General features: G+C 56.7%; 1 protein-coding gene across 2 annotated transcripts; it reads left to right on the top strand.

Annotated features, from left to right (window-relative positions):
- The first annotated feature begins 1 nt into the window (after position 1).
- Positions 2 to 10014, top strand: CCR10 (C-C motif chemokine receptor 10). Of its 2 annotated transcripts, none has more exons than XR_012898030.2 (2): positions 2 to 106; positions 8623 to 8760. XR_012898030.2 is itself a non-coding variant. In XM_014574879.4 (2 exons), the coding sequence occupies exons 1-2, from the start codon at positions 3654 to 3656 to the stop codon at positions 9688 to 9690; spliced, it is 1095 nt and encodes a 364-aa protein (XP_014430365.3). In that variant the 5' UTR covers positions 3639 to 3653; the 3' UTR covers positions 9691 to 10014. The 2 variants fall into 2 exon arrangements, 1 of the variants encoding a protein (XP_014430365.3); XM_014574879.4 differs by lacking the exon at positions 2 to 106 and adding an exon at positions 3639 to 3680 and having other exon boundaries at positions 8623 to 10014.
- Positions 10015 to 20941: the final 10927 nt, after the last annotated feature.

Raw genomic sequence — 20941 nt, 5'->3', positions numbered from 1 at the left:
CCAGAGGCCAGGACGCTGGCGTGACGTGGCGTTGTGACATCACGGCCGGCGACCGCTGGATTCAAAAAGGCTCCGGCAGCCCCGCAAACTGGAAGGCGGAAGCCAGGTAGGGGAGGGGAAGGGGCTTGTGCTGAGGGGAGGGGGGCAGATCAGGAGAAAGGGGAAGGCACCAAGGAACATGGTGCAGGAGAGACAAATGCCAGGGGGCCAAATGGAGACAATGAGGAAAAGGGCAGGAGCGGGGATAGGATGATGCTGGGAGAGGAGAGGGGAAGGGCATTGGGAGCCGTATGTTGGGCAGGCCTGATTTAATTGAAAAATCCTTAATAAAGTATCACCCCTCCCCCAATCTACCCTTGCGGCCAGGTGTCCGGCTTTGTACCGGACAGTCCGGTATTTACAGACGGAGGCCTGGTGGTGCCTCCTGTGGTTGTGTGCTGAAGCCGGGTGGTGCATGCCTGACACGCGTGGGTTTTTGAGGTTTTTTTTTTTTGCTTGACAAAAATTTCTAGCTTGCATGTTCGGTATTTTTTGGGAGAGCATCTGGCACCCCTACTTGCGGCCCGCAGCTGTTTTCTTTGGAGTAATATGGCCCTCGCCGCTTTCCCAGTTGTGCGGGCCTGTCCTAGGGCCACTTTGCATTCCCCTCTGGTGGGGAGGGGTCGCTGTCCGGGCCGGGTGCTCTGCCCTGCTCACAGCCCCGTGTTGCTGGCTTGCCAAGAAGTGGCAGCTGCACACAGGAGGGGAAGTCAAAGCCCAGAGCAGCAGCACATCACGATGCTGCGTCTGTCCCAGGCTTGGGCAGCTCCCTGGGGTAAGAGCCACGGCCCAGATCAAAAGCCAGGCAGGAGGTTTGGTCTTTTCCTCCTTGCACAGCAAAGCTAAGAGGAGGGACCTCCAGAGGCATGGTGGGACCCCCAGACCGTGTGGACTGGCTAGATACAAGGGCCGAGCTCCGTGCACATACAGCGTCTCCCATGGGACTCCAAGCAACTTGTGAAACCCACAACACGGTGCACGTCTGGAGGAGGCACACACACATTTAAAGGGGCAGCTCCCTGCTCCTGCGCACCCCAGGCTGGCTGGCGGACAGGCGCTGGCAGCTGGGGCGTGGGAGCCTGAAAGGCAAAGCAGGGCTAAGCCATTACAAGGAGGAGCGAGGCTTGGAGAAAAGGGGGATTGGGGGATTATAATAGCAAAAGGCAGAGAAGCCGGTCGCAACTGGAATCAATTTGATCCATCCCGGAGAGAGCGGCTCTCCCCCTCCCCCTTCCCCGCTGAGCACGGTGATACCAAGCGTCAGGGGGTGACGCTCTAAAAGCCCACGGTGTGTGGGAGTGGAGCTGTCTGGGGCAACACCCCTGCTGGGCCCGAGGGCTCGGCCTCCAGGGGTTGGGGCGGTGGTGGTGATGACAGCAGTTGCCCCTGGTTCTAAGAACAAACTGTTTCTTGCATGAAGCCGAGTAAGAGAGACTGTCCTGGCTCCTTACAGAGGGTGGATCCCTCTCACGTGGCCAAGAGCAGCCACCAGAGCCCACTAGTGTCAGCTGGGCTGTCCTAGCTCCACTGGTGTCAACATGCATGGCCCCCCTGGTGTCACTGGGCCCGAGAGCCCCGCTGGTGGAGACTGGCCTTGTTCCATTCATTCAGCTACTGATCCATTGCAGCCCAATTCTGGCACAATTAGTGTTATTTGTGATACAGAGACCCTGTGATGGGCCCAGTAGCTGGGCACTGTATGTTATTAGGTGCATTACGGTAGGACCCAGGCACCCATTGTGAAACGTGTTATGCTCAGAGCTGTACATTATTAGGTGCATTACGGTAGGACCCAGGAACCCATTGTGAAACCTGTTATGCTCAGAGCTGTACATTATTAGGTGCATTACGGTAGGAGCCCTGAGACCCATTGTGCTCAGCGCTGTACGTTATTAGGTGCATTACGGTAGGAGCCCTGAGACCCATTGTGCTCAGCGCTGTACGTTATTAGGTGCATTACGGTAGGAGCTCTGAGACCCATTGTGCTCAGCGCTGTACGTTATTAGGTGCATTACCGTAGGAGCCCTGAGACCCATTGTGCTCAGCGCTGTACGTTATTAGGTGCATTACGGTAGGAGCCCTGAGACCCATTGTGCTCAGCGCTGTACGTTATTAGGTGCATTACGGTAGGAGCCCTGACACCCATTGTGCTCAGCGCTGTACGTTATTAGGTGCATTACGGTAGGAGCCCTGAGACCCATTGTGCTCAGCGCTGTACGTTATTAGGTGCATTACGGTAGAAGCCCTGAGACCCATTGTGCTCAGCGCTGTACGATATTAGGTGCATTACAGTAGGAGCTCTGAGACCCATTGTGCTCAGAGCTGTACGTTATTAGGTGCATTACGGTAGGAGCTCTGAGACCCATTGTGCTCAGCGCCGTACGTTATTAGGTGCATTATGGTAGGAGCTCTGAGACCCATTGTGCTCAGCGCTGTACGTTATTAGGTGCATTACGGTAGGAGCTCTGAGACCCATTGTGCTCAGCGCCGTACGTTATTAGGTGTATTACGGTAGGAGCCCTGAGACCCATTGTGCTCAGCGCTGTACGTTATTAGGTGCATTACGGTAGGAGCCCTGAGACCCATTGTGCTCAGCGCTGTACGTTATTAGGTGCATTACGGTAGGAGCCCTGAGACCCATTGTGCTCAGCGCTGTACGTTATTAGGTGCATTACAGTAGGAGCTCTGAGACCCATTGTGCTCAGAGCTGTACGTTATTAGGTGCATTACGGTAGGAGCTCTGAGACCCATTGTGCTCAGCGCTGTACGTTATTAGGTGCATTACGGTAGGAGCTCTGAGACCCATTGTGCTCAGCGCCGTACGTTATTAGGTGTATTACGGTAGGAGCCCTGAGACCCATTGTGCTCAGTGCTGTACGTTATTAGGTGCACTATGGTAGGCTCCAGGATGCCTGTCCTGGCCCAGAGACCCCTTGTCCTGGGTGCTGCACCAGCCCAGAACATCTCGTGCGTCCCAGTTCATGAGCGCCCCCGGCTGAGCAGGCCCTGCTCCTTTGCATTGTTGTGTAGGCTCCAGACAAGGGAATCCCAGGAAATGGCCCCCAATTTGTTAGAGGCTCATCCCCATGCTGCCCTGCCCAGGGTCATGCCCAGCATTCCCTACCCTGACCGTGGGCTAGCAGCATGGCTATCACCAACAGAGACAGGCCCACTGGGCCCTGCAGGCCCAGCACTAGGGGCTGAGCAAGGCCCTTCAGCCCACGCTCACTCCCTTGATCTCAGCCCAAGCATGCTCCAGGGGTCTCTGATCAGTTTGCTGGCAGCTCTTGCACTCTGGGAGCTGGCCAGAGCAGGAGGGCAGGTACTTGCTGTGCCACGCAGCCCGGGCTCCATTGCCACGAAGCGTGGCCTGCAGGTGCACGAGGAGCTGGGCTCCATTTCGTCCGGCACCAGTGCTCAGGGTGTTGGCTGGATGCCTCCTGTCACTGACGCAGGGGCCCCTCCCCTCCTCCCCCGCCCGGGGTCACCTCCTGTGTTTTCAGCCGCGCTCTCAGTATCAGGTAGGGCACGTGGTAAGACCACAGGCTCCAGCGAGCTCGGGGAGTGGCCACGGCAGAGCCTCGAAGGAGCAGGACGCTCGCTGCAGCTTCACAATGATGGAGATGCCTCCCTCGAGCCAGGTGAAGGGTTGGGGGGGATTTCCAGGGTCAGGGAGGGGACATCTGTGGTGTCTTCCTCCCCCCCCCGATAGTGGGTTTGAGTCGTGAGCACCGGGTCACGTGGCCCGTGCAGGCAGGGACGGGCTCCACGCCCAGAGCTGGGGGCCTGGGAACAAAATGGAACACTGGGGCCCCGATCCTGCAGGGAGCTCCATGCTGACCCTTGCACTCCTTGCAGGAGTAGAGACCCAAGCTGCAGCTGCAGGGAAGCGGCTTTCTGCCCAGTCCTCCAGGCACAGATGCTGCAGGGCCCGTGTGCTGGGCAAAGCTCCATGCTGGGTGTCAGGGGCCAGGTGCTCGGGACAGGCCAGCGTGGAGTGGAAATCACACTGTCCCCGCATGGTTCTTGGGTTCGGTCCTGCCCCAAGGCACCACAGAGCAGCCCCTTTGGCTGAGCAGACCCCAGGGCTGCTGTGAGGCTGGGAAGGGAAGCCAGGCCAGCTTGCCCCGGGGAGTTTGCAGCGCCTCAACCTCAGCACGCAGCTCAGTCAGAAGGAAACTGCAGGCCCAGGCCCAGGCCCAATTCTGGTGCACACAACGGCAGCTTCCCACAGTCAGCTTCCCACAGTCAGCAGCACTGAACTTGCCCATTTACCCTAGCTGGGCTCGGGCTCGGCAGGGCTGAGCTGCAAGCTGCTCTCTGATGTGGTTTAAGCCAGGGCGGGGTCTCCAGGCGGGGCTGGCCCCACATGTCTGGGGACAACACGTCTGATCACCCCTGAGCCAGAGGAACCTGAGCTCTGTGGGTTTTACATGTCTCTTCCCTCAGGCATCTTTATTAGCAATTCAGGCAGCCACAGACGGGAAAAGACCTGTCGGCCCCTGTGAAACTTCGCAAAGGACAGCGCGGTCGATCCCCTGAGTGCCAGTATGTGTCTGCCTGTGTGTCCAGGCCCAGGGACACCCCCTTGGCAGGGGAGCGCCACCGTGTGGGGTCCCAAAGCCTCCCAGTGGGGCCTGACGTGACTCATGGGACAGACTCCCTGCCCCCCGCCCCATAGACATCGGGCCTACAGGGCTCCGGATCTGGCAGTGCCCCCATCTCAGGACAGTGACTGCAACTCTAGTCCTGAGTGCCGAGTGCTGGGCAGCTCTGTTCTGGGTGCTGAGCACCAGTTCTGGCTGCTGAGCTCTGAACAGTTCCAATTCTGGGTGCTGAGCTTTGGTTCTGGGTGCTGAGCACTGGGCAGCTCCGGTTCTGGGTGCTGAGCACCAGTTCTGGATGCTGAGCTCTGGGCAGCTTCAATTCTGGGTTCTGAGCTCTGGTTCTGGGTGCTGAATTCTGGTTCTGGGTGCTGAGCACTGTGCAGCTCCGGTTCTGGGTGCCGAGCTCCGGTTCTGGGTGCTGAGCGCTGCGCAGCTCTGGTTCTGAGTGCTGAGCACCAGTTCTGGCTGCTGAGCTATGGACAGCTTCAATTCTGGGTTCTGAGCTCTGGTTCTGGGTGCTGAGCTCCGGTTCTGGGTGCCGAGTGCAGGGCAGTTCCAATTCAAGGAGCTGAGCCCTCGTCCCCGCTGTCAGGCCCCGGTTGGACACTCTGCTCACCGACACGTTCACTGTTTGTCAGTGAAATGTGGAGCTGTTCGGGGCTTCGAGCCATCGCCCAGCACTGGGGTACTTTCCAGATGCCCGGGGAGTGACACAGACTTGCAGGAACCAAAGGAGATCCCTAACTGGGTTGCTGCTCCCCTGCCCACAGGACATCATGCCAGCCTGGCCCCCTCCACACCTGGCAGCCCCCAGCACACAAGACCCCGGCCCTGGAGAGTCAGTAACTCTCACAATGACTGTAGCCCTGGAATGGCCCCCGCTGCTGTGTTGTGGTGAGACAGGAACTCGGTGTCTGCATTCAGTGGCCTCTCGGTGCGGCAGGGCGTAATGTAACCGTCAGTTTGGGTGCACCACTTTGAGGGTCAAATCAGGACGAACTGCTGAGAAGCAGAGCTACTTACAGCCCAAGACTTGGGGACCTCCTCTATAAGGCACCAAACCAGCCACACGGAGCACTTCGGCGGCCAATCTGGCCAGCCAAGAAGTCTCACAAGCCATCCCCTCAGACGCGCCAGCTTTACCTGTGCCCCACAGAGGAGAGGTTATGAAAACCAATCCCACCAACTCCGAACAGGTTCTCCGGGTCCAAAAGGACCAGCCACGCTCCCAGGTCGATGTACACCTCGGATCTTACCCAAAGAGCGCACTGGGCTGATCCTTTAGAAACTAAGATCCAAAGGTTTATTCATAAAAAGGAAGAAAAGCTGGAGAGTAGAATTGTTAAAGAAATCGCATGACACACAACAATCACCAAGTTCTTGATGCAGGCTCTTGGCAGAGATGGAATAAATTGCTCTCTAAAAAGTCTCTGGAGTACATCCTGGCTGTGTCTAGACTGGCAAGTTCTTCCGCAAAATCATCTGATTTTGCGGAAAAACTTGCCAGCTGTCTACACTGGCCGCTTGAATTTCCGGAAAAGCACTGACGATCTCATGTAAAATCATCAGTGCTTTTCCGGAAATACTATGCTGCTCCTGTTCAGGCAAAAGTCTTTTTCCAAAAGACTTTTGCACAAAAGGGCCGGTGTAGACAGCACAGTACTGTTTTCCGCAAAAAAGCCCTGATCACGAAAATGGCGATCGGGGCTTTTTTGCGGAAAACCGCGTCTAGATTGGCCACGGACGCTCTTCCGCAAAAAGTGCTTTTGCGGAAAAGCATCTTGCCAATCTAGACGCAATTTTTCCGAAAATGCTTTTAACGGAAAACTTTTCCATTAAAAGCATTTTCGGAAAATCATGCCAGTGTCGACGTAGCCCCTGTGTTAGGAGGGGTCAACAGATCCTTCTGGGCCCTCTGGTCATAGCAAGGACGCTTCTGAAGTGAAGGGCAGGACTGAAGACAAAAATGGAGGAGCCCCAAGGATCCATTTATGATCTTGCCCATGTGGAGGGAAATCCATTGTCCTCCTGCATGAAGGTACCTCCCAAAATAGAGCTGATCACATGATCAAGGGACCTATCCTGTCCTTTAGGCAAGGAGCCATGGCGTGCCTGTTGGCCTGCAGGTTTGTAGCAGAATTCCTCAGGGGTTTATTGGCAACACTTCAAGGCCCTTATCCATGAAATTCACTGAGGCTACATCTTCACTGTAAGTTTTTTCAGCAGAAAATATGCTAATGAGGGACTCATTAGTATGAGTCATGCTCTCATTAGCATATTTTCTGCCGTTTCTTTTTGCGCAAGGGGTTTTTGCGCAAAAAGAAGCAGTGTGGACGGGGGTTTTTTTTGGTGCAAAACCCTCATTTTGCGCAAGATCCTTATGCCCCCAAAAAGGAGGTATACCGATCTTGCACCAAAAGGGGTTTTTGTGCAAAAAGGAAACGTCCACACTGCTTGTTTTTGTGCAAAAACCCCGTGCGAAAATACGGCTTGGCGGCAAATATGCAAATGAGAGCACGACTTATGCTAATGAGTCCCTCGTTAGCATATTTTCTGCTGCAAAAAAATTGTAGTGTAGACGTAGCCTGAGTAGCCGCCTCTTACCGTAGGTGGGTGATGCCTGCTGCTATCTCCCAGGCGCAAACATTTAAAAAACAAGGACTTAGCCCACACTCATAACTTCACATAGCAAAATCATACGGGCAGATGAGTAGCATCAACAGAATCAGCATCACATATGCTTTTGATAGACACCTCACAAAGCCCACCTTGCACAGAATTTGGGGCAAACACACAACCGTGGGTGCAACAACGAGCTGCATTTTCCTGTTAAATCCAGTAACGTCACACTAGGGCGCTCCCGAGGCACCGAGCTTGCTGGGCTCAGCTCTCAGCCTGACAGGGCACCTGGGCTCTCGCTACTAGCAGAACAGGTGCCCACGTCACACCAACCTAGCAGGCATGTGACAATGCCCTCCCTAGCAATCTTGGCAGTGGGCAAGGGCTGAGCGGATCCGCAGAGCTGCTCAGGGAGCCGTGCAATGGGGCAGCACCAGACCTTTCCAGCTGGCAGCAAAGTTCTGCAAGGAGAACCCCCCTTTGGTGCGCAGTGTGTCCCTGGGGATGAGGTCTTGGGTTAGGCTGCAGAATCCCAGCTTGGGCGACGGACATCCATCCCGTTGCTCCGCAGCACTGTGGGCTGCTGTTGGGTGGAGTTGTGCAGGACTGCATGGTGCCACATGGTGTTGTGGTGCAGTGCGGTGTTGTGGGGCAGTGCTGTGTTGCAGGGGAGTGCTGTATTGTGTTGTTAGGTAGCTGTGCTCTGTGAGGTTGTGTTGCTCTGCAGCTGTGTGGTGACAGTGCTCTGTAGTGTTGGTGTGTGGTGCTGTATTGCAGTGCTGTGTTGTGTTAATGTGTTGTGTGCAATGTTGTGTTACATTGCTGCTGTGTTCCGTCGCTGGGTAGCTGTGCGATGTTCTGTTGTGTTGCTGTGTGATGTAGCTGTGGTGCTGTGTTGTGTTGCTGTGCGGTGCTATGTAGCTGTATTTTGTTGTTGTGCAGTGCTGTGTAGCTGTGCTGTGCTTGTGCGGAGCCGTGTTGCTATGTGGTGTGACTGTGGTGCTGTGTTGTGGTGTGTAGCTGTGCTGTGGTTGTGCAGCTCCATGTTGCTACATGGTATAACTGTGGTGCTGCATTGTGTTATGTGGTGGTGTGTAGGTATGTTGTGTTGTTGTGGGGTGCTGTGTAGCTGTGCTGTGTTGTGCAGCGCCATGTTGCTATGTGGTTTAACTGTGGTACTGCATTGTGTTATGTGGTGGTGTATAGGTGTGTTGTGTTGTTGTGGGGTGCTGTGTAGCTGTGCTGTGTTGTGCAGAGCCATGTTGCACTGTGGTGTAACTGCCGTACTGTGTTGTGTAGCTGTGTGGTGCTGTGTCATGCAGCAAAGCTCCTTGCTAACGATGTTTCCCCATCACAGACCTCCAGCCCCTGGTCGGCCGAGCCCCCGGTCACCCCCAGCTTCTACTACGAGGAAGATCAGTACTCTGAGGCGGGCAGCGCCCTGCCCGAGGTGTGTGAGAAGGGGTCCGTCCAGGTCTTTGCCCGCACCTACCAGCCCGCTGTCTACCTGCTGCTGTCGCTGCTGGGCGTGGCGGGGAATGGCTTGGTGCTGCTCACCCACGCCCGCTACCGCCAGGCCCACTCTGTGACCGACGTCTGCCTGCTGCACCTGGCCGTGGCTGACCTGCTGCTGCTGCTGACGCTGCCCTTCGCCGTGGCAGGCTTGCTGCAGGGCTGGCCAACGAGCACCGACGCCTGCCGGACCCTGCACGGCTTCTACGCCCTCAACTTCTACAGCGGCTTCCTCTTCCTGACCTGCATCAGCGTGGACCGCTACGTGGCCATCGTCCGGGCGCCCACTGCCTTCCGCCTGCGCCCCCGGGCCCGCTGCTATGGCTGGCTGGCCGCCGGGCTGGCCTGGCTGCTCTCCACCCTGCTGGCACTGCCCCAGTTTGTGTACAGACAGGCCGAGCCACGCCAGGGCCGCCTGCTCTGCCGGGTGCTCTTCCCTTCCGGCATCTCCAAGGCCGCCCAGGGAGCCACCAACCTGGCCCAGGTCATCCTGGGCTTTGTGCTGCCCTTCCTGGTCATGGCCTCCTGCTATGCAGCCGTGGCCCGCACCCTGCTGGCTGCCCGCAGCTTCCAGCGGCACAAGGCTCTCCGTGTCACCCTGGCCCTGGTGCTCGTCTTCGTGGCCCTGCAGCTGCCCCACAGCCTGATGGTGCTGCTGGACACGGCCGACATGCTGGGCAGCCGGCAGATGAGCTGCGCCCAGAGCCGCCGCAAGGACCTGGCGCTGATGGTGACCAGCAGCCTGGCCTTTTCCCGCTGCTGCCTCAACCCTGTGCTCTACGCCTTCGTGGGCGTGCGCTTCCGGAGGGAGCTGTGGCTCCTGGCCAGCGACGTGGGCTGCGTGGGCCGGGCACGGGGTGGGCAGTGCTCCAGGCGCCGGGCATCGTTCTCCACCTGCCTGGAGACCGTGTAGGGGCAGAGCTGACCCGGGGCTCAGCCCCCGCTGCTGGGGCAGACCCATGGGAGGAGGCAGTGTCGTGTTGTAACAGCACCCTCCCCTGGCCATTCCAGGGGTACCATTCACAGAGGCTGGGGTAGGGGTCTGTGTAACGCCCAGCACACTGAAGAGTCTGTGTAACGCCCAGCACACCGGTGGGGTGTGTGTGTCTGTGTAATGCCGAGCTTTGTCTTTGGAAGAAGAAACATAATCAAGCTACCCGCCCTGTGAATGTAGAAAAGCTGCCCTGGGCACCTGCGTGTGATTGTTGTTCATGTGCTTGTGATACCTCATTACATCGCCAGCTCTAGCTGCCTAGCTGTGGTGTGTGTGTGGGCGGGGGGGCTGCAGACGACTTGACTCTAGCCAGGTGGGAGTGGCTGCTGGGAAGGAGCAGAGAGTTTCGTCCCCCCCTCCCCCCCCCGCGGCTGAGGGAGGAGCCTGGGAAGCCAAGGTGGGTGGGAGGGGGTAGGGTGATGAATGTCCCTCACCCAGGAGGGACTGCACCTGGCCAGAAGACACTGTCTTGTCTGTACATGAACACGTCAGCAAGCCAGAGGGGAAACTGAGGCAGGGAGGCTACAGGGCCAGGGCATGAGGTGTGCTCTGGAGGCGGTCACCCCGTTGCATGCGGTCTTGTGGTCAGACAGGCTAACCTTCCAAGAGCTGCCCTGGCCTCTGCCCCAGATCCTGGGGGAGAAGGGGGGGCAGGTGGCCGCATGGGGGCACCCATCTTGTGCTGTCCCCTTGTCACCCCTGGGTGGTGGTTGCCCCTCGACAGGCTTTTTGGGGTGCTTATGAGGTCAGTGGAGCTGACACATGGCTGAGAGCAAGGGATGGTGCTAGCATGTAGGGAGGAACATGGCGGGGGGGCCCAACAGGCTAGAAATGGGACAAGGCCAGGCCCATTTCTGTAATTCCCCATGGATACGGGAGCCTCTGGCTGGGGTGCCCTGCAGGGGGCAGCAAAACCAAGCTCTTCATCCCAGGCCCGTCCCACCAGCTGGAGCTAATGGCTTAGAGGGCACTGGAGTCATTCATGTGCCCTAGCATCTTGCAGGGTCAGGGGGCTCAGGGGTGTCCAGCCCCGTCTAAGCCAGTGTCCGGCCTGTCTCTGTCTTCCGGTCCTTGAGCCACAGCCTCAGGCTGGGTGTGCGCGCCTCACAGAACTGCGCCAGGATCGTCAGCGTAAGCAGGTCCTCTGCGGTTTGGGCTCCGACCCCGAACACCCACTTGCGGCAGTATTGTGCCAAGCGGGAGGCCAAATCCACATAGGTTTCCCCTGGCTCCTTCGGCCACCCCCCGCCCAGAACTTCTTCCTGTACATCTCTGGGGTCAGCCCGAACTCGTGCAGAAGGGCCTCCTTGACCCGTTCGTAATCACCCGGCTGCAGATCCTCCAGCTGGTTGAGCACCCCTGCAGCTTGCTGATTCAGCACGGGGGTGAGCTCTTGCAGCCAGTCAGCTGGGGGAATCTGGTGCCGTTCACAGGCCCGCTCAAAGGAGCTGAGGAACCCGTCCAGGTCCCCCACGTCTTTACACTGGGCTAGCATGAGCTTCTCCAAGCGTCTGGACGCCCCTGGGGCCCTCACCCCTGGGGCCTCTCAGCTTCTCCGCTCTGCCATGGCCCGCTCATGCTGTCGCTGCTCTCTACGGTCTTGCTGTCCTTTCTCTTGTGACTCCAATTCTTTTAGCCTCAGCTCGATCTCCAGCTGTCATAGCTCTGCCAGGCTGGACTCCGCCCTGGAAAAACTGCGGCCGGCAGGGCTTGGCTGGGTGGGCACCGCGTCTCTCTGGCGGGCTCCAGTCCTCCATCCGGTCTGAGAGCCTGAGATGCTCCTCGGGGGTGTCTGACTGCTCCTCGCTGGGACAGGATCCCGGCCCCTGGATGGGTCATTCTCTTCCAGCCGGGCAATCAACTGGGCCTTGGTTGCTTTCCCCATGGGTAGGCCCCTCTCTCTGCACAGTCCCACCAGCTCTGCCTTCAGGAGTTGGGTGTTGGCCATCTCCCCGCTGGTCCCCACGGTCTCGTGCTGTAGCGCCCCACGATTCCCGCTTTGCTCTGTCTCCAGCACTCCTGGCTCTAAGGCCCTTGCTTCTACTGTGCCTTGACACTTGCTGCTGGAAGCTCCATCCACAGGGTGCAGTGCAGCCCACCCCTGACACCACTGTGGTGGCGCAGTGGGGGGTTCCCCCGGTCCTGCAGCCCCGTAGCAGCACGAACAGTCTCCACCAGCCGGTAGAATAGAGAGGGGTGTATTGATTTTCCAGAATACAGCACAGCCCATACGCAATGTGGCTACAGGGGCTAGGGCCAGGATGCCTCAGACCCTCGGATTAGGGGTCTGTCACCCCCAGCCCCCAGCTTAGCCTCTTCTCCCCATGCTTCCCAGACCGCAACTGCCTTCCCCCGAAACCTACAGTTGGTCTCCACCTCCCTGCCTATTGTCTCCCTCCCTGCTCTCAACCGGTCGGTCGGACAGGTTGGGGGTCTTTTGCCTACGGGACTCAGCAGCTGTCCTGCGGGGCCGTGCTACAGATAGTCACCCACAGCCCACCACCCAAGCATAGCAACCAGCAAGGTACTAACACTACACCACACCAGCCCTGTCTAAGCCAGTGTCCAGCCTGCTCCTAATGGTCTCTTCTCGGCCCCATCTCCCAGGGCTGAGCAGCAGGCCCTACAGATGGGAGGGGGGTTCTCGGCTCCCTTGGATCCCTGGCTCTCTGCTGGCAGATGTGGCTGCCAATGCTGGGGCAGAGGGAGGAGCAGCCCCGGCTGGTGGTCCCCACAAGGCACCGCTGTAGGAGAGTCCCGCTCCCTGCAGGCCGGGCCTCACCCTGACAACTCAACACGCTGGCAGTGCTTTTAAATCCCAGTGCATCACCCAGCCTCCCTGCCGTCCTGCGCTCTGAGTCACCGGGGGTGGGGAGCCCAGGGACTCGCCTTGGGAAGCCCTCTCTGACTACCAGCTGCTGCACAGTGGGCTCACGAGCCCTGCTCTGCCCCAGCGCTGGCTGGCTGTTTACACACCCCACTTTGACACATGCGAGTGCCCTGTCCCTTGTCTTCGGGGCACAGGCAATATGCCCCACTCTGTGGAAGCAGAGCACCTCGAGTCCCTGGTTTCACCAGACACATAGGGCTACGTCTACACTGGCATGATTTTCCGGAAATGCTTTTAACGGAAAAAAAAGTTTTCCGTTAAAAGCATTTTTGGAAAAGCGCGTCTAGATTGGCAGGACGCTTTTCCGCAAAAGCACTTTTTCCGGAAAAGCGTCCGTGGCCAATCTAGACGCGCTTTTCCGCAAAAAAGCCCCAATTGTCATTTTTGCGATCGGGGCTTTTTTGCGGAAAACACTACTGTGCTGTTTACACTGGCCCTTTTCCGGAACAGTTTTCCAGAAAAAGACTTTTGCCCGAACGGGAGCAGCATAGTTTTTTTCGGGAAAAGCACTGATGATTTTACATTAGATCGTCAGTGCTTTTCCGGAAATTCAAGCGGCCAGTGTAGACAGCTGGCAAGTTTTTCCAGAAAAGCGGATGATTTTCCGGAGTAACTTGCCAGTGTAGACACAGCCATGGGGTATGTCTAGACTACATGGCTCCATCGATGGAGCCATGTAGATGAGTTTACTAGATATCGGAAAATGAAGTGGCGATTTAAATAATTGCCACTTCATTTACATCAAAATGGCCGCCGCACTATGCCGATCAGCTGTTTGGCGGCACAGCGTGGTAGTCTGGACGCTCCGCAGTCAGCAACGGAAGCCTTTGTCGACCACTCCGTTATGCCTTGTGGAATGAGGTTTACTGGAGCGGTCGACAAAGGCTTCCATTGTTGATCGTGGAGCATCCAGTCTATCGCGCTGTGCCGCCAAACAGCTGATCGGCACAGCGCGGCAGCCATTTTGATGTAAATGAAATGGCAATTATTTAAATCGCCACTTCATTTTCCTATGTCTAGTAAACTCATCTACATAGCTCCGTCGAGGGAGCCATGTAGTCTAGACATACCCCTAGACAGGTCATGAGTAAAATCAAATGAATGGTTATTTAACAGAGCTTGAGATAAATGTTCAAATGGCAAGCAAGTGAAAGGAGTTGGAAACATAAAAGTTACAGATAGGAGAGAAGAGGGGATAGGACCGAGGTCTATACCATCATGACTGTGGAAAAAGCAAATAAGGAAGTTATTTACTTGTTCCCATAACATAAGAACTAGGGGTCACCAAATGAAATTAATAGGTAGCAGGTTTAAAACAAGCAAAAGGAAGTTTTTCTTCATGCAGCGCACAGTCAACCTGTGGAACTCCTTGCCAGAGGATGTTATGAAGACTAGGACTTTAACAGGGTTCAAAAAAGAGCTAGATAAATTCATGGAGGTTAGGTCCATCAATGGTTATTAGTCAGGATGGGTAGGAATGGTGTCCCTAGCCTCTGTTTGTCTGGAAATGGATGACAGGGGAGGGATTACATGATGATTATCTCTTGTGTTCGCTCCCTCTGGGGCATTGGCTTCTGTCGGAAGACAGGACACTGGGCTGGTTGGATCTTTGGTCTGACCCAGTATGGCCGTTCTTATGTAAGAAAACCGCAAAAGGCACTTCATAGCCTAGCTCAGGGGTGTTCAGTCTGTATACCATGGTGTGCTGCGTATGCAGTTTTGTGGGCCACATCCACACAACAGCGATACTACCTGTGCGTCCCAGAGGCTGTCACGTGGGCTGCACGTGGCCCGTGGGCTGAGAACCACGGCTCTGTACTTACTAAGCAGTTCCCTTCCTGTCTACTCCAGTATTTCTCACCTCGTGGTCAGTCCTTACAGGGCATGGCTGGCCCAAAAGAGCTGGGATCCCCTGTACCCAAGACACGCCTGCTGGCAGAATGGTGGCCCCGCAGTGGCTCACGTGCCCTTTCTCCTTCACGTGTACAGTTACAGGCCTGTTGAGCGGTGTTGGTGGCCGTAGTACGTTGTGTTTGCTTGGTGCCTTCCCGTTTCACTTGACTCACACAGATCTTACAGCTGTTTGGGGGTGCAGGACTCCAGCCCCCATTTCCCCCCACTTTTGCTGCTCTGGCTAGAGACTATTTTCTCTCAGCCCTGGGGAGCCCCTATGCAGATCTTTTCTTGGGGTTCTTGAATAGTCAAGCCTTGTCTGGCTCCAGGGACGTTCGTTGCTCTTCATTTGGTTCGAGTCAGGACTGAGTCCCTCTCAGCTGAGGGAGAGTGTCACTGCGCTCCTTCCCCCCCACCTTTTGGGACCACACTAGCCTGGGTGCTAGCTCACAGCAAATGCCACACGAGGCTGGTAACCCTCCGCTAGCACAGCCCCATTGCCCCCTCTTGGTGGCATACCGAGCAGATAGTCAGATGTCAGGGCACCTGTCCCTGCTGTATCCTCTCCCTGGCATGGGACTAGCCCCACAGTGGCACAGGGAACATAAGAACGGCCGTACTGGGTCAGACCAAAGGTCCATCTAGCCCAGTATTCTGTCTGCTGACAGTGGCCAGCACCAGGTGCCCCAGAGAGGCTGGACCGAAGACAATGATCAAGCAATTTGTCTCCTGCCATCCCTCTCCAGCCTCTGACAGACAGAGGCCAAGGACACCATTTTATCCCCTGGCTAATAGCCTTTTATGGACCTAACCTCCATGAAATTATCTAGCGTCTCTTTAAACTCTATGATAGTCCTAGCCTTCACAGCCTCCTCTGGCAAGGAGTTCCACAGGTTGACTACACACTGTGTGAAGAAGAACTTTCTTTTATTAGTTTTAAACCTGCTACCCATTAATTTCATTTGGTGTCCTCTAGTTCTTGTATTTAGGGAACAGCGGACATGAGAGCATGGCTCAGTTTCCTGTGCTGGGAATTGGCTCTTGGGGCAGGAGTCTGCCCTCGTTCAAATCCGGGAGGGTTTCCGGTTTTGCCAGGATAGGGGCAAGATCTCTCCTCTTTCTCCTGCCCGGCAGGGGCAGAGAAGGACCCGGCTTGCAGGCAGACCCTTGACATAGCACTGAGCTGCTGCGTTGGATTGTGGGCACCCCCTGTGGGTGGGCAGCGCTTGGAATATGGGCCCGCTGACGGGAATGTCAGACCCGGACTTCCACAGCGCTGTGGGAGCGATAAACTGACCGCACACGCTCTACTCCCAGGGCATTCAGGGGCCGATGGACACAGCGGGGCCTCAGCCCCCCCTGAGATCACCATCGCCTCAACCACGTCCTCTTTTGAGACAATGGCAGGTTCCCAGCCCTGCAGCCTGAGCGTTCGGCTCGTTTTGGGAGGGCAATTAAGACTGGAAATTCCTGGCTGGACCCTTGCCATGGGGATCCCCCACGGAAACACCCTCGGCCATCACTGTCACCATGGAAACTCCCTTCCCACGTGGAGGCCGAGAGGTACTTTTTGCTAGTTTCGCTTCCTAAATCCCAGTGTCCTGCAGTCAGCACTTCCCAGCTGCCGGCAGGTGGCAGCCTGAGAGACAGCGGTTTGCTTGGGTGCACGCAGGCAGCACTGTGCCAGGCCCTGCTGGCCTGGGGGCGCCTGGAAGGGTCACAGCTTCCCAAGGGGGTATTTCCCCTCTGCATGGCACGATGCCTGCCGAGGGGGGCTGGAGCAGCAGCCCAGGGACCAGCAGGGCCAACGGGCCCATCCCTGCACTACAGTGACTTTTCCTTGCCACTTTGAGCTAGCGCACGGGGCAACCGCCGGCCTGGCTCGCTCCAGAGGAGATGGTGCTGGACTAAAGGCAGAAAAACAGCTGCTAGCTCCATCACCGTCTCCCGGCTCGGCACAAACCGCCCTGCAGAAAGCCGAGCCGCTGGGCCCTTGCTCAGAGTGGGGGAGGCCCAAGGGCCTCTGGACTCTGCTGGGGCCGGGCAGGGTAGCAGGATGGCGACGGCCAGCCGAAGGGCCAGGAGTAAACCCGAGGGGCCTGTCTGGCTGCCAGAGGGACGGAGCACGAGCGCCAGCAGGGAACTGGGCTCTGGCCCCTTGCACAAGGCTCCGGCTCAGCAATGGCTGAACGTCAGCCAGCAGCTCTGGCAGCACCCACCCCTTATCGAGCCTCAGGCGGAACTGGAGCCTGTCCCCCCACCCCCCTGAAAGCATCCTGCCCCCCCCCGGACACACACACACACCTACTTCTCACACACACCTGCTCCCTCACTCGCATGCGCGCACATACACTTCCCCCCCACACACAGACATACCCGTCCCCCTCTCTCCCTCCCATTCTCTCACATCCACACTCTTCCCCCCACAGTCTCACACACACACACTACCCCCCATGCTTCTCCCCCCCCACATACATACACTTCCCCCCACACAACTGCCCCTACACACCTGCCCCCATGCTTCTCCCCCCCCACACACATACACGTCTCTCTCTCCCTCCGCTCTCACACTCACACTTACCTCCACACACTTCTCCCCCCACATGCACACAATGTCTCATACTCATACACTTCCCCCTATGCTTCTCCTCCCCCACATACATACACTTCCCCCTCTCTCCCCTTCTCTCACCCACACTCTTCCCACCACACACACACTTCCCCCATGCTTCTCCCCCACACATACACTTCTCCCTCTCTACCTCCCCCTCTCTCACACCCACACTCTTACCCCCACACGCACACAGTCTCTCTCACACACACTAGCCCCCATGCTTCTCCCCCCCACATACATACACTTCCCCCTCTCTCCCTACCCTTCTCTCACACCCCCACTCTTCCCCCCCCACACCTGCCCCCCCGACACACACTCCCCCATGTTTATCCCCACACACTTCCCCCTCTCTTCCCCTCCCACCCACACTCTTACCCCCTCCTATTTCTCCCCCTCCCACACATGCACACAATGTCTCTTGCACACACTTACCCCCCACCACCCCGCACGTCCTCTCTGTCTCTTTCAGCTCCCTCTGGCTGCCAGGATTGACTGTAGCTCTGCTGGGCCCGGACCCTTCACCTAGTTCTTGGCAGGAAACCAATTCAGCTGAGTCAGCAGATCCGGCCGATTATTCCTGGGCTGCTATTCAGCCATGGCCCGGCCTCTGCTTCTCCTCGCTCGGGCCCTTCCCTGGGCTGGCTTGGCCGTGCCATTCCCTAGCCACAGGGCAGGCACCTGGCACTGGGAACAGGCTGCCCAAGGGGGCTGGGCAGCCGGCGGGAGTTCACGCAGAACAGCCTCTATTACTCCTGTAGGGCTGGGCAAGCAGCCAGAAGGGTCCTCACCCTAGGACGGTCTCAAAAAGCTGCAGGCTGGGGGTGTGTGCGTGGAAATAGATCTGCTTGTGGGCAGCGGGTCCCCTTCCCCGTGGCTCGGCGTGGGCTGACGTGGAAATAAACATGGGTCCTTCACTCGGGTTAAATGTGCAGCAAGGACACAGCCACTGGCCTTTAACTAGGGGTAGCAGCTTAACTCACGCTGCCGACCCACGTCACAGCCAGGCTCCACCGTGTCTTTGCTGCGTTAGCGCGAGTTACGAACAACCCCCCCGACCGTCTGCGGTGGAAATGTGGCAGCCAGATGGGGGCATGGTGCTAGGAAGGTGGCCGGCGGGTGAAAGTGCCTTTCGTGTAGCTGATTTAACACGCGAGCAGGAGCACAGCCGATTCCCCAAACTCCCCGTGTCCCGCTCCCCACCCCCAGCCTCCTCCCCACCGCCCTTCGCGAGAGCTGAGGCCACCGCTCAGCACTCCTGTCCCCAGCGTGTCCTGTCCCCGGCCTGTGGGCCCTACTGCACTGCAGCCCTCCCCTGCTCCGCTGCTCGGCTCCCTGCCCCAGCGAGCGAGGCCGGATAAAAGCCCAGTGGCTCAGGCTGGCTCAGACTGGGAGAGTGGGAGGAAAGCTGGCAAGACGCGCTATTTCCTGTGTGCACATCCCGGCCCCCACTGCCTGCTCCCAGAGACATTTTTTGACCCAGCAGCTGTAGGAAACCCAGCGCCAGAGGCGGCGGGATTTAACCCCTCGGGAGCCAGAGCAGGATTCTGGAGGAATAATACAGCCCGGAGGCCATCCGAGCAGGCATCACCCAGCGGCTCCGTCGAAGGAGGCCAGCCCCGTCGTGAGGTGACACAGCCATGACGGCTGCTGGCCCTGCAAGTGGATCCTGGTATCGAAGGGCCATTTTGGCCCCAAGGGCTCAATCCAGATGAAATGTATGTAACTCAGGGAGTGTCTATTCAGGAGGTAGCCAGGGTGTACGTTAAGGATGTAAGTGACTAGTCAAGTGACTAGTCGCTGACCCCCACTGCCTCTGTATCTGAGGCAGCAAGTGGGGGAGTAGGAGTCGGCTCCCCCAGCACCGGCTCCATGGTGGGGGGGCCGGAGGGACAGAGCCGCAGCAGTTCCGGGGAACTAACCGTGCTGTGGTTCTGCACTTTAAACATAATAAGAGCCTGGCAGAGTCACAAACTTATCGACGGCCATTCCATCGACTACTCTACTGGTTCTTAACCTTACTGCAGCCTGCACCCCTTTGGTTCTCAAAATATGTTCTCGCACCCCTTATTAAAAATCGTTGAAGGAGGTCAGTTCTCTAAACCTAAGATAGAACATAAAAATCTGGCATGTCTCGCACCCCCAGAAAGGGCATCTCGCACCCCCGGGGGGTGCGTGCATCCCAGGTTAAGAACCACTGGACTAGTCGATTTAATCAATGAACTGATAGTTAACATCCCTAGTGTATAAGCGGCGAGGAGTCCTGTGGCACTGTATAGACTAACAGAAGTGTTGGAGCATAAGCTTTCGTGGGCAAAGACCCACTTCGTCAGATGCAAAGTGGGTCTTTGCCCACGAAAGCTTATGCTCCAACGCTTCTGTTAGTCTATATGGTGCCACAGGACTCCTCGCCGCTTTTGCAGCTTCAGACTAACACGGCTCCCCCTCTGATACTTGATCCCTAGTGTATGTGTCTGCCCCATTACATAAGAACATAAGACCGGCCGTACTGGGTCAGACCAAAGGCCCATCTAGCCCAGTATCCTGTCTGCCGACAGTGGCCAGCACCAGGTGCCCCAGAGAGGGTGGACCGAAGACAATGATCAAGCGATTTGTCTCCTGCCATCCCTCTCCAGCCTCTGACAAACAGAGGCCAAGGACACCATTTTATCCCCTGGCTAGTAGCCTTTTATGGACCTAACCTCCATGAAATTATCGAGCTTCTCTTTAAACTCTGTTCTAGTCCTAGCCTTCACATTGCAACCATCAACGTAAATACCCAGCACCCAGGCAAAATGGGACCTGTGCTGCTTCAAATTACCCCAGACTCAAACTTCCTGTGTGGAGTTTCTACCCTGGAGTTTGCAACAGGGCAGCTGTATTACCACAGCAACACCAGAGCAAAAATCCACGTGAGATGGATCCTCCATCTGCTCTATTGCAGATTATCCTGGAAAGAAATTCTGTGTGAATAGCTTGCGGAGACCTAAGCAGAGCATGTTCCACCATTGCACCATGCATGGATTGGATAACTCCACCCTTCCCTCCTGCTGGGGGGCTTCTGGGAAAAGCTCCAGCTTCTTCCACTGTGAAATGGCTGATGGGGAAGGGAAGGGGAGGGGAGGAGGAGAATGCAGCATCTTCCTGGGGAAAATTTGTCTCTCTGGGGGTTCATGGTCTCTAGTGTTTCCCACTCTGGTTGCTGTGTGGAGCTGGTTCTAAACTATCCCTGTGCAAATGGGAAGCAGTCGCTACACCTTCAAAAATAGGGTTGCCAGGTGTCCAGTTTTGAACCGGACAGTCCAGTATTTGAGCTTTCTGTTCAGGAAACAAATTGAGGAATTAGAACTGTCCGGTATTTTCTAAATCAGATGGAATGTCGATTGTGATGTCATGTCACGTGTGTCTGGTATTTTTGTTGAAACCATCTGGCAACCCTATCCAAAAATGTCTGGTGCTAGTTAACATTGTGTGACAGACAGCTGGAAAAGGCCATGGGGGTGGACAGAAAGGGGGTGTCGGGACAGGTAAGAGACTGATATTTGTCTTGTAATCTTCTAGATTTGCTGAATATTCTTGGTTTACAGTCCTTTTGCTGGCTGGAGTCTGCCCGTTCATGCTGTTGGGCAGGTCTTTGCAATGTCCCTCTGAGAACTGTTTCCCTCTCTTTGGGCATTTCAGAAAGCCCCTTCAACCAGCCCTTTGGAAAAGTACTGCAAGGGTTGGCTTGTTCTATGGACACGTGCTCATGGACACACATGCGCACACTCGCACCT

This window comes from Pelodiscus sinensis, chromosome 29, assembly GCF_052426305.1.
Source record: "Pelodiscus sinensis isolate ZL-2025 chromosome 29, ASM5242630v1, whole genome shotgun sequence".
NCBI lineage: Eukaryota > Metazoa > Chordata > Testudines > Trionychidae > Pelodiscus > Pelodiscus sinensis.
Note: the sequence above shows the minus strand (reverse complement) of the source record. Positions and strands in the feature narration are given on the sequence as shown.

Excerpts from the sequence above, each read along its gene's own strand:
- CCR10 (XM_014574879.4), top strand. The coding sequence starts at position 3,654 with ATGATGGAGATGCCTCCCTCGAGCCAG. Across the intron at positions 3,681-8,622 it reads AGATGCCTCCCTCGAGCCAG|ACCTCCAGCCCCTGGTCGGC; the intron begins GTGAAGGGTTGG and ends TCCCCATCACAG.